The sequence below is a fragment of the Gavialis gangeticus genome, unplaced genomic scaffold (assembly GCF_001723915.1).
Source record: "Gavialis gangeticus isolate Ggan-Ray unplaced genomic scaffold, GavGan_comp1, whole genome shotgun sequence".
NCBI classification, from domain to species: domain Eukaryota; kingdom Metazoa; phylum Chordata; order Crocodylia; family Gavialidae; genus Gavialis; species Gavialis gangeticus.
In genome coordinates, this window is record NW_017729005.1 from 9303991 (window position 1) to 9317286 (window position 13296).

The window sequence follows — 13296 nt, forward strand, 5'->3', positions numbered from 1 at the left end:
GGCCAGTCAGTGGCAGGGGGCATGTGCAGCAACAAGACCAAGATTAAAGGCACCACTGCATCACAAACTTCCACCATAATTTAGGTAGTTGCCTACATATGGGGAAATAAGTAACAGAGAGACTAAGATTCTGACTGTGCTAGGAGTTCTTTACTGGTATTGGAATACAAAGTACATTATGCAGGCAAAGTGCTTCTAGTGTGGACAGCTATATTGGCAAATCTGTACTTTGTACTCATATAGTAACAGCCCTAGTCACAGGGTCACATTCATTTTATCACAACAATGAATTAATTTCAGACTCCCAGTGGTACCAGATTAACAAATGCCAGTCCCAAAGAGAGTAATGCTCTATCAACCAACCCCTTTCCCAATCCCCTAGGGAGTCTTCTGTAAAGCTCAGCTTTCCCTTAATATTGAAATTATCCTCCATTTTTAATCCTACTTGGCAAACATTTTATAGAAAATGCTATCTGCATGTTAAAACTCTAGCCCAATGAAGCAGGAAAACTAATAGCCCCACATTAACTATGATGTATATTCTCCCATGATGATAGTTAAGTTGTAGCAAAGAAAAGCTATATAGCAAAGATGCAATGTTGAAATTATAAATGTACAATAGATTATAAATTACTGGAAATGTATTACTTTCCACACAGAAATTGTGTGTTGCATAGCCTTGCTGGATGCTGCAACATGGATATCTATCAGAAAGAGTAATATTTTATTGCAGATACTAATCAACTGAGTGTGTTTGAAATGCAGCCACTCTTTACTTTTATATAAAGGTTTTTAAAGTGTGTTTTCGAGTATATGCATCAGCTCTCTAGACTGCATTTCTTCTGATTTCCATGGGATAAGTTAAACCTTCAGGGCATACAAGCATTTAGTTAAAGAAACTAAAACAGTTCATGAAAGACAGGACTGTATAAACATATTCTAAAGGCACTCTGTTTGAAATGAGGCCAAAACAAATTCTATGGACAGTTCTTTTCTTTTCTTTGGTTCCTTTCTCCTCCTCCCCCTCTGCCACATTATAATGGGCACCTTCTCCAGCAAACTTCTGACCTTCATTATGCTTCTTTCTGACCCCTTACTCAGTACAGATGGTTTTAATTGCTAAAGGCCAGTGTGCGGGCCTCTGATACGTACTTCAAAGGCTTCAGTCCATTTCTTCTGCTGGATATAGATTACTCCCAGATCGGTTTGCTGCTGGACATAGTCTCTCTGCTTCTCATCCACCAAGCCAATTTGGTACGGGAATTGCGCATAGCCACCCAACATCTGCCAAACAGGCACACAAAAATGAAGCTGACATGTGGGGAAAGTATATTTTACTTTTTGGAGATAACCTTTTTTTAAATTTTAAATCTGTCACTGAACTCAACTGAGCAAAACCCTTTTTCATTTTAAAAATAAATGATCTGGTAACTTGAAGTTTGGAAACATTTGGCAAAGATTAAAGTTTTAAAGCCATTAGGAAGTCATTGAAGGAAAATACCACCTTTTATCAAGATAGGACTGTAATCTGAGAAAAGCACTCCACTTAATTAAGTACGAAGACAACAGAAAAAATATGTAAAGAACCTACCATTTCAGGGTCACAGAAACCATCTCCAATAGCAACTCCCTTGAAGCTGATCTTAACCTTGGCTGTGGGATTGTGGGTATGAATATAGTACTGAATAGCAGGCACATATTTCCCTGCATAAGACTAGAGAGAATGAAATGGTAAGCATAATTTGAAATTACATTGATTTACTGTGTATTACACCTTGAGGATTTCTGCATCAGATAAGCAATATTTTGCTTTAATGTAATTACTGTAGCTTTCCATCTTTTATTTTCTACCACTGAAAATTATGCAGCTAACCAATTAATGAGGAACAAAACCTTTAAGTAAATTCATTATCAAAGCACTTTAAAATATTAAAAATGACATTGTTAGAGTCACCAAGATTGGAGGGAATAAGCATTTCCCTTTAATTATCATAGAAATTGAGCATCCCCATGCCGTAGAAATCCAACCCTAACTTCATTCCTGGTTAATGATTTAATATCAACCACCAGTCAGGTTTTTCCTGAGGTTGGATTAGGCAGGTACACAGTGATAAAGTGCACCAGAACCTCTCTTAAACTTGCATGGTGTCCTTGTGAGACTACAGTTTTTGTAAATATGGTCCTAGCTGTTATAGCTGCAAAGAAAACCTCGACAATTTGATTAGAGTAGCAGATGCACAGAGCAGCACTAAATGATGAGCCCTGCTCCCTCTATAATCAGGGAGATGTTAACTCAGAAGGCCAGTAATGACAGTGTTGACATTTATTTAAATACCGTGCTCAGGTAAATCCAGTCTATCCTTAAAAGTTGTACAGACATAGCTGCATCACATAGGCAGAATGGTTTTAAAAACAAACAAACTCACTCTGTAGGTAATGAACCTAGTGAAAGTCCCATTATAAGAGTATAACTAAACTTTAACCCATATAAACTATGCTGGCTAAAGCATTTTATACCAAAATGACTGCATCCACACTATCATGGATTATCAGTTTACTATGAAAGATGTCTCATTTGGTGGTACAAACAGGTGACATTTAGGAGACTTACTCTTCCTCTGGAACAAGGTAAAGAAAACCCATGGTATTAAATCAAGCCCCACTGAGGGAAGAGCCAAGGTTTGGGGCTCTCTCAAGCTCAGTGTGTGCACAATCTACTGTGAGTGCATGTCATTTTGGAGGTTACATGGGCAACTTTTACCGTGGCAGGAAGGCTTTGCCAACAGGCTTATTCATAGTTAAATTCAGGCAGACAGAAAACAATATACAGTAAAATGCCTGTTATCCAGCATTTGAGTAACTGGAAGACTCTATTAACCAGAATTTCTGGCCAGCGGGGGGGAGGAGGGGGTCACACATGGCCACTGCTACTGCCACCCACCACCTTGTGCTGCAGTTGCTTCGCGTGTGGCTGCTGCCACCCTCACCTCTCCCCTACTCCATGTCCAGCCAGAAACCACCAGCCTCAGGTAACTGGGATTTTTAGATACCCAGCGCCCCCCATTCCCCACTCATGCCGGATGACAGGGATTTTACTGTAGTGAGATGTCTCTCTATTACAGTGGTGACGCATAGGGGGTGCACATGCATCCCCTGAGAGCACTGGTGCACCCCCAGACAGACCATGCTCCCTGCTTAGGTGACAGGTAGTGGGGGCAGGCAGGAGCACTGGTGCTCCCCCCTGTGAGCACCAGCCTGGGAGTGGAAAGCGCCACAGCCACTTCCAGGAGCACCGTGGCTGCTTCCTGCTCAGCGCAACTGGCCGCAGGGGGGACTGCCCCCCTCCGTCAGTGAGATTGGCCATGGGGGGATCCTTCCCCCAGTCGCTAACTGGTCACTGTGTGGGGGGGGCACATGCCCCCCCTGACTGAGGTGGCACCAGTTGCCCAAGCTCTATTACAAACTTTCTTTTTCCATCCAGCAACTCAAGATCACAATACTTTCACGAAACCAAAAGCTGAACAAAAAGAAGCTAGCTCAGACTAATCCTTGCAAGAATGAACTGATGCCCAGAAAGAGAGGAGGGAAAGAGAGAAGGAGAGGGAGGAGAGGCTTCAGAAAAATTATCTGGTATGTTGGCCAATCTTGTCCCTGTCCTCCCCCTTACCTTCTCCCAGTTTTCTATATCTACTTTTCAAATTAGTATGGAGACTCTAAATTGTGTGATGCTCATCATTAAGCTTAGACAACCATTAGAACCAGTGACAAAAACATTTTCTGCCTTCAGCTTCCTAGGAAAATTTACCCCATCTTTCTGACAACAGTCTGAGAGCAAACTATAGTTCACTGTACCTGGACCAGAAATTAGAAACAATGAAAGCTCTAGCCTCTACAACACCAGATTCTACCTCTTCAGGCCAATGCAAACATCCCATTCCTAGGTTTCTTTGGGTGCATCTACACTTTCATTAATACGCTTTTGCTACTAAGCATTAAGTTTTGTGCCTCTAATATGAGGTACTACATAAAGGCGCATGAAGTTGCCCTAACGCGCAGTAGCAAAAATGAATGCCTTTAAGTGACATTTAATACACAGTAGACTAATTCTACTGCATATTAGCACTGTTTTTGGCATGATGCGTTAATGAGCAATACAATAGGCTACTGCACATTAAAGCACACAGGTAGACACACACAGTGTCTCATAACTTCCTCTTCTTGAAGTGTCAAAATGTACAGACTCCCAGAATCAAGCATGCAAAATCCATATAAAATATTCTCTTTGTCAGGGGAATTTAGCTGTGGAAAAAGCTTCTAAGGAGAAGCTAAATGGAATCTAGCAATATTTAAGAAAGGCTTCTTGAGTAAAGATTTCCCTGTCCAATATTATCTGGATATACTTTATACCACAATGATTTAACTAGGGAAGGAACAGAGCACAGCTGTTACGAAGTGCAAAGAAAAATGTACGTTTCACCTTACATTCTGAGGAAGGAAAGGAAGTCTGAGGTTTGCTTACTCACATGAACCCAAAATAAGATTATGTAAAACTTAATTCTATAAGCATATTTTTCAGAAATAGTTTCAGGTAGCTTATAGTGTAGATCATTCATTGTGGATAATAAATACAAATAGAAGTTATGATAGAAGCTATTGTTTAGTGTTTTAAGGGTGCTGGGGGGGGAGACAATGTCTACTCCTTGAGTAATGGAAATTAATTAATTTTAAATCCCAAAAAGATACTGATTATAATGGGCAGTGAGATAAAGTGGAATCTTAGTTTCTGCAGAAGAGCGACTGCAAATTATATTTATTTTTAAAAAAATGAAAAGTACCCTTGTTTTAAGCGTCTTCAGTGGCTTAGGCTGTATTCATGAACCTATCTGGTGAAAACAGGTTGGGCTGTTTTCCAGAAGTACAAAGCATGATGAAAGTAGCCTTCCTGAGGATACCAGATACTGTCTCACCCACAGTATCCTTTACTTTTTTCTGCAAAAACTACTGCAGATTTATTGTGCCCCTGCCAAACATTATTAGTAAAGAAATGGCTTTTCCAACTAAGAACTGAAGCTGGAATCTGCCCTTTCAGAGACAAAGTGGTTCCTGAGAACAAAACTATAATGAAAACAATGTCTTTTGACCAGTATTTCACATATGTTAGCAGTTACTCTTGCTAGATGATTTACTGCGTCTCAGTTCTTAGGTACAGTTAGGGGCTGTGCTTTCTATTTATATTTACCAGACAAAAAGAACTGTCTGTCTCAGCATTCCCTATTTACATAATGGTGTTCTTTAAAAGCCACCCCAAGGGATTTTTCTACACTTAAACTTGAACTGATTTAATTAAACCAGTGCAGATCCTAGTGCAGACACTCACCAAATTATCTCTCTTTAGACTGCCCCTATAACAAAGGCACGCTGATCTACTTACAAAGTTGCAAAGTAAAATTGTTATTTTAAAATGGTTTAATCATATTGGTACAGCTTTGCATTTAAGCCAAGGGTGAAAGCCTGCCTCTGCTTGAGTAAATGGGTGTTTTGCCATTAACTTCAAAATATCAGGATTTCACACTAGATGTTCAGGACCTGACAAGCAATGAAGAGATATGGAAAGGAAAAGAGAAAAAAGCTGCAATTAAAAATAGTTACATTCTAGACAGAGAAAATGATAAATATAAGGATATATAAGCCACACCATCACACAAGTTTTGGCCCCGGCCGTGTGCTGTGATATGCCCCTGATCTGAAAAGTTTAGTGAGCCACATATAATAGATACCATATTGCTTACTTCCAGAAAGACACCATTGTGCCTAGTCAGGAAAAGCTCCATGGTGTATGCTCCCTCTGCTGGTCAACTAATAAATACTTCCCAGGGCTTTGCTAAAGTTGAAGTGTAAATACTGTGTGGTACAATATGCCAATGTATCTATATGAGCAATGCAAGTCAAAGAAGAGTAGCACTGAACAAAATAGCCAATGGATTTTCTATTATACATATATATCCACACAACTTTCTCATGAAATCATGGGGCCTCTATGCAACTGACCAGTGTGTTTGTCAGGAGAAGCAAGCCATGGATCATTTGCTGAAACGTCCTGTAGCACCACAATCTGGCAGCACCAATACTAGAAGCAGTGGCCTGTGCAGAATATTGGGAACAGACCATATAGAAAGGTTGGATTATAGACATGACAAAAAATACCTATATCTTTTAGATAACTAGACAGATATTGACAGCAGTATGTGTGTGCATGTATATGTATGTTATATTTGTATAGAATGTATAGTATATTAATCAACTTCTGTCAGTACAGCAATACCACAAGGCATCAAAAGATTTTGTAGTCCTATCCCTAGGCAGATACACACACATTAAAACTGTCTCTGCCTAAAGAACTTACAATAGACATACAGGAAACACTACCTAGCTGTTAGAGTGCTTTTCATCAGTAGATCTTAAAGCTAGGAGGAAAATATAAGTGTTCATTTAAGTGTTTCCCCCCACAGAATCTCTAAACATTTCCTTTTCAGTAAGAAAGGTGTGTGACTAAGAACATGCTCACAGGTTTGCAGAAATACCTAATAACTAGATGAGTCCTGTGTACATTTAAGTAGACACAAGGCCAGCAGCAGAATGCTCCTCCTCCATCTGGCTGTGGTTCACTTCAAGATTTTCTTTTTAGAGCAAAAAATATTTGACTTGGTTTAGTTTCTTATATCCCTTTCCCATCCCACTCAGGAAAACAACAGGGAAGCATCTTCATTTTATTTAAGTATTTCCTCTACCTGTTAGTATTAAGTCACTCTCCCTTTTTATTTTTTTTAAGAAAGATTAATTACAGTGTAAAAAATGTACTCTCTTCTATCAGTTTCTTGTGAAATTAGAGTGCAACTTCAGCATTTTTATTTTTAATATAATACAACATGTCAGGAATGGACATTTAGAAGTTATTGGTAGCCTATATAGCAGTTTTACAAGTAGATATTAAAGAACAGTAGTGTAAAAATAAAATTGTAAACAAAGCATGATACATTATACAATAATTTGATAGGTAAGATTTTCCTCGGCAGTCTGAAAAACTGGCCCAAGCATTGTGTGTCAAAAAAAGACTAATCTACCACCAACACACTTTCTGCACTCAGTTTAAATCTATTTCATATCTAAGGCAGAGAGATAATTCATAATATAAAAAAGAATTGTGTAGTTTTGAAATTAAAAGCTAGCTTGGCACAGAATTTTAAATTCAGAGCTTACTAATAGTTAACAAAACTTGACAAGCGCAACCAAATTTAACAGAATGCGGCAATTTGTCATAGGCTGATGAGTAGACAGCTTTCTGATTTTATTTATTTCAAAAGTTAGGTCTTTAAGTGGCTGAATAAAGAATTAAACTGTTGAAAAAATTCAGCGTTCCTAAGTAGTTTCAGATACTCCCTACATGCCTCAGGCTTTATGACTAAAGAAAACAGAGGCCAAGGACAATCAGTATAGAGGAACAATACAATATTAGAAGTGAACTGAGCAATTGTTGATAAAAATGTCAGCATCACAGCATGGAGGACAGGAGTGTGTGTTCTGCTCACAAGAACTGCAGAAGCAATGGAAGTGCAGGACTCCACATTACCTTGGCTCAGCTCTAATCTAGGAATGTCAAGGGCAAGAGGTGTTGGCTGTCATTAGCTGTCCATCTAGATTTTTTAGTTCTAGTCAAAGCTGTCAGAAGGAGTGCAAACTGTGCTCATCTTTTTGTGATGTTTAACTAATAAGCAGGACAGAGGCAAATTGCTCATTTCACAAAGGCTAGTCCACAGCCCTTAGGCATGTAACTGGACTATGAGTAACAAGACTGAAATTTTCAAAAATGTGAAGTGTGGGTACCTGTAAAACAACACCCATGGATATACCACAGAGCTTCTTTAACCAGGAAAGAGAGAAAAAGAGAACGCTCAAAGTCTATTGGATCTTCCTGTGCCAGGGAAATGCCGAGATAATTACAAGCATCTAAAAACCCATAACTGGGAGAAAAATAATAGACTAGTATCATGTCCAGAGGAACTGAACACCTGCAACTCCTCTTAAGGTTAATGGGAACATCAGTGACTCAGTCAGTTATCAGTTAATAGATTGGTATCAAACACTTCTAAAGTTCACAACAAAAGTTTGAAAGTTTCTGAAAAGCAGACAAATACATTTCAATTGGAATATCTGGTAGACGGTCACAAGCCACTGAACTACAATTCCATCTCCATACACCAGCAATCAGCAAATTACACCCCATAGGACAAATCTGGCCCCTGGAGCCATTTGATCCATCCTGCAGTCATGGGGCTTTGGTGGCATTCAACAGCAGGGAGTTTTGGCAGCAGGTGCTTTCCCTTGCCACTTGGGGGAAGCACCAGCTGTGGGTACTCTCCCTGTGCTGCTGTGGGGAGAAGCCATGGTGGTGGGCTGCCACTAGGAAAAGCAGTGGTGATGGCTGGGTCCTAGCACCTGCCTTTCTCTGATTGGATCAATCCAGCTCATGGCCTTAAAAAGTTGCTGACCCCTGCTGTACTCCATGTCCACCATTACCAATGTCAAAACTAAACAGAAGCCTAATCAACCCATTGAATACCCACCAGTAGTTGTATCTAAACATGAAGTTAACAAAATGGTAGAGTATGTACTGCAGAAGAACAAAAATTACAAGAAAAAATATACTGGTTCAAGGGATTCCCCACGTACTGAGGCATATCTGAACTTTGTTCCCAAGCAGAGCGCCCATCAAGTCAGACAGGGGAGAATACCTGCTTACTGGCTTCTGAAAGTTTCTTCTGCCAGTGGATCACTGTATTTTAATTACAATTTAGAAGAGTACAAGCAGCTTGGACTGCACCTGAAAGCAATTTTCTTCTACTTTTAAGCCTTCATAGTTTTCTTACAGTACTTTTCAGTTTAACTTCACATGGGTTCTGTAATGTGAACAAATCGGCATGGCAGACCAGTTCCTTATTCTAAATTGTAGAGGCTTACAGAGTCAAGAGAATAAGCAAACTGAGTGTCTATCAACATGTCAAACAAAGATGTGTTGTAAAGAGCTCGGCATAGGATCTGGCAGCAAGAATCAGGAAGGCTCTGCCAGAAAATGGCTTGGGCTAAAATTATCAGAGTAAGGAAACAAGGTTGACTAGTTGACTCCTCCAATCTAGGAACTGGCACAGATGAGCTATGTTTTGGATTTGCTTACAGTTTTATCTTCACCTTTCACTAAAGGATACCCCGATTCATTTGTGTTTGGCTCTTGACATTAGGTGCATGCATCAACTTTTCAGGTTTTTACAAATAAAAGGTTTGGACCTTCTTTCCACTATAATAAATATTTCACAACCACATTATTGCCTCTCCTGCCCCTTTTTCTTGCAACGGGTCACCTGCCTGTCAGTTCTTAGTAAATTTAAATGTTATACATGTGATTTTCTGTTCTCCAGTAGGCATTTTATTGTATTCCATATACAATGCCTCCAAGAGTCTCAGTCATAAGGAGACAGTAATTGCAAGCATACATAAAAGTAACAATTACTGAATGTTATTAAATGCATATTGATCTTTTTCTAAGTAGATTTTTTTAATTCAATTTAGACAGCTACTTTAGTGATATTAAAGCTAGCCAGTGTTCTGAAGGCATAGAAATAGGGGGAAAAAAAATCAGTAAAAAATAGATTTACTCATACTTATTAAGACAGTTTAGAAGCACACACTCATTAAAGTTCTGGTACATGTATTTTCATGGATCATACATGAAATGTAGAAAAAACTGAAAAGCAACATAGTTTTAGTTTAAATGAGTAACAGCAAATATACCCCCAACTACCAGAAAGAACCTCTGTTACATACACACCATTCTCTTCTAAACTAAACTAGCCATAATTTAAACCATGGTAAAGACAAAAATAAAGTTTATTTAAAATAGCTGAAGGGCAAATAAACCTGAGTCACAATGGGAGCTCTGCTGGCAACTTCCCCAGTACCATGTCTAATATGCACAGATCTGACCTTTCACAAAGCACAGACATTTTGTGCCCTTACAAAACTGTCCTTAACAGACTAATGGAGCTCCACGGCTATTTGATGGAACTATCTGAGCTCAATAGCAGTGAAACCTGCAGTTGATAATTTTTTTTGTTTTCTTTTGAAATACCACAGTAAAAAGGGTGCCATCTGGTCCTCTAACTATCTGGTCCTCTAGGTGTGCTTTGGACAAATTGGGACATGTCTACACTGAAAACCAGTGCTGGTTTATGACATGCTAAGGCCCTAAACTATGTCCAGTTTAAGAGGACCCATACGATAAAAATAATCCAATGTGTGTATATTTTTGTCATATTAGAACGAAAAATGTCCATATTTAAAGAGTCATTTTCCTGTATCTCCTTTATCTCTTTTATTTACCAACTGACTATTATAAAACTTGATATTGAGTCAGTTGTTTTTTTTCTTATTTAGAGACCCCTCATATTGTGAGGCCCTAAACTGTAGTTTAAGTAGTTTAAGCCTAAATCTGGCACTGCTGAAAACTTACCACACTAGGCAGTGGGACCTTCTTTACACATCATGCTGATCCACACAGGCTACTTCCTGACTTAGAAGGGGTGCAACCATATTCATTTGGTGCTGCAGGAAGGCTATTCAACAAAGCATAGGCAGAGCAAGAAAAGAAAATTTGGGTGGACTGAGCATGTGTGCGCATGCCCCCCGTCTCCGCAGGAAAGTCTGCAGGGGGAGGGGAAAGGGCTGGTGGGGGGAAATGGAGCTGGGATCAGGAGGGAGCGGAGCAGAGGGGCCAGGGCCTGCTGCACCCATGTAGCTGCCCCTTCCCCTGCACCCAGGGTCATTGCCTGGTGCTGACGGGCCCCGCAAACTGGAAGTACCTCTCCTTGGCTCCCATGTGCCACACCCCTGGACAAGCCACTGGGCTCTGATTGTCCCACAACCCGGCCTGGCCAGGGCCCCATTCACAGTGAACATGGTCACCTGGTGTCTCCCGCTTGGGTGGCCCAGACAGCGAGGCACATGACACTGCACCACGCTGCTTTCAAAGCAGTGGCAGCAGTGAGACACAGAGGCAGAGAACAGAGGCTGAGCCCAGCTCACAGCTGCGGCCCGCCCTTGCCCCATGCAAAGATTGGGGGGCCACGTGTCCCTCCCCCTTGGCTTCCCAGCACTGTGCTGGCTCTGCACGAGCTGCCGGTGTCTGATTGTTTCACGACCTGGCCTGGCCAGGGCCCCATTCACTGTGAATGGAGTCCTGGCCCGGCCGGGTCATGGGACAACCCCCACGGTGCAGGAGGGAGCAGGGCAGGGCAGGGGTGAATGATTCTCCCTGCCCCTACCCAACTCTCTCCTGCACTGTGGAGGTCTCGATCTGCTCCCCCCAAGCCCAGGCAGTCATAAAAAAAATTGAAAAAAACTTACCTGTCTGTGGCTTCACTGGCTACAAGTGTGCAGGGTATCTCAGTATACCCCCCCCCCCCCGCTGCAGCAGCCTGCAGCCGGGCTGCCCTACAGTCCTACCTGCTACCCTGCATTTCCATGGGCTGAGCCTGGTTAGCCTCTCCCTTCCACCACCTATGCAACAGTCACCCAGTAGTGCTGCATTTTTAAGGGTGCTGCTGCCCCACAGTAGTTCTGCAGTATAGACGTGCCTTCTTTTGGCATATAATTGTGTCAGAGTGAAGTGCAAAAGCATTCAGGCTAAGCATTCATCATGCACGTTTCACTGATTAAAACGACAAAGTTACCTCTACTAAATTCTACGGCACCTAGCCATATTAAGGATGAGTCAGTGGGATTTTTTTTATAAACAGCCCTATTAACAAAAACTATAGCAATATTAGTAAGCCATAAATTCCACATTAGCTTCAATTCAATTCAAACATTAACTTAATTTCATCCATATTAGGTTCTGTCTAGAACCTAGTGAGTACAACTCCTTTTTTAGACCCTACAACTTAGGATTGGTCACTTTCACATGAATCCTCACACTCACTCTTCACTGTTCTCATCTTCTCCCTCATCTTCCCACAAAACATCATCTTCAGTTTCATCCATGGCACTGGATAAACAGCAGTTTCTGAAGGCTTTTAATAATGTATTTTGAAGATCCTCCCCCAAAGAGTTGGAATCAATATGGCAAAGCAGTGCTATGGTTGGCTTCTTGATCTTCCAACCAGGTGTAAGTGTGAGGGTCCCTGCCAAAAGCCAGTCTGAGTACTGATGTTGTAAATGGTCTTTAAAGGGCTTATTCACTATGACATCCAGTACTTGGAACTCAAATGTCATACCAGCAGGTATGACTATAAGATCATGATTCATTGACCAAATTTTTGCTTTCACATCTGTTCCTAAACGCCCTCTGAATCAGTCTAACACTAACATTCCTCTTTTCTTTAGCAGTGCCCCAGGTCTCCATTTCCACACAACATCTAACCAGTCATTCATCAGTTCACTTGGCATTCACCCTTGTTCCTGGCATCTAACTACTAATCCTGGTGGTTACTTTTATTGTTGCAGAGTTTTGCATTTAAAAATCACTTAGGGTGGCAATTTTCTCCCATCTGCCAATACTGCTAACATCACTGTAATTCATGACTTTTCATTTCCTGTATTTCTCATAATTATGTCTTTTGTGCCTTTCTTATGGATAATAACATTGCTTGGCATATCAAAATAGAGTGGAGTCTCATCAGCATTGCCTATCTGGCCCAGCAGGTAATCATGAGTTTTGCATAGCCAAATAATATACTGCTGAAATTCACTGCAGTCTGATGGTAACTTTTGTCCAAGTTCTTATTCTCAGGGCAAAGCCACTATGTCACATCATTTAGATATACCACCCACTACTTGCTTTGAATTTTTGAAGGGGAATGTTCAATTCCTTCATTATTTCTAATGCCTTGAGTTGAAGCACTTCATGGGTAACTGGCATTCCCATCCTTTCTTTTCTTGAACATACATAAGAACTTGCTTATCAATTTCAGGAAATTGACCTTGTTTTGGACTCCCAAATGTTTTCCATGTGGACTTAGCATTCTTGAGTTTTCCTTGTAATTGTCTCCATCAATACACATTTGTTGTAGTAACATTATACTTCCTCCCTGCCTCATAATTATTTGTTTTTTCAGCATAATTTATAAACTTCGTTTTAAAGTTTGTATCATAGCTGCACCTCCATTCCTTTTGTTATCTTTACATTTGTACAGATACTTCCTCTTTTTTTTTTTTTTTTTTTACTTGGGGGGGGGGGTTCCCTGCCAC

General features: G+C 40.5%; 1 protein-coding gene across 1 annotated transcript in view; it reads right to left on the minus strand.

Moving 5' to 3' along the window:
- CPVL (carboxypeptidase, vitellogenic like) overlaps positions 1-13296 on the minus strand; it is a 158024-nt gene that overhangs the window by 86875 nt on the left and 57853 nt on the right. The window contains 2 exon segments of the mRNA XM_019508549.1: positions 1153-1284; positions 1592-1714. Coding sequence (XP_019364094.1) covers positions 1153-1284; positions 1592-1714 — 255 coding nt within the window.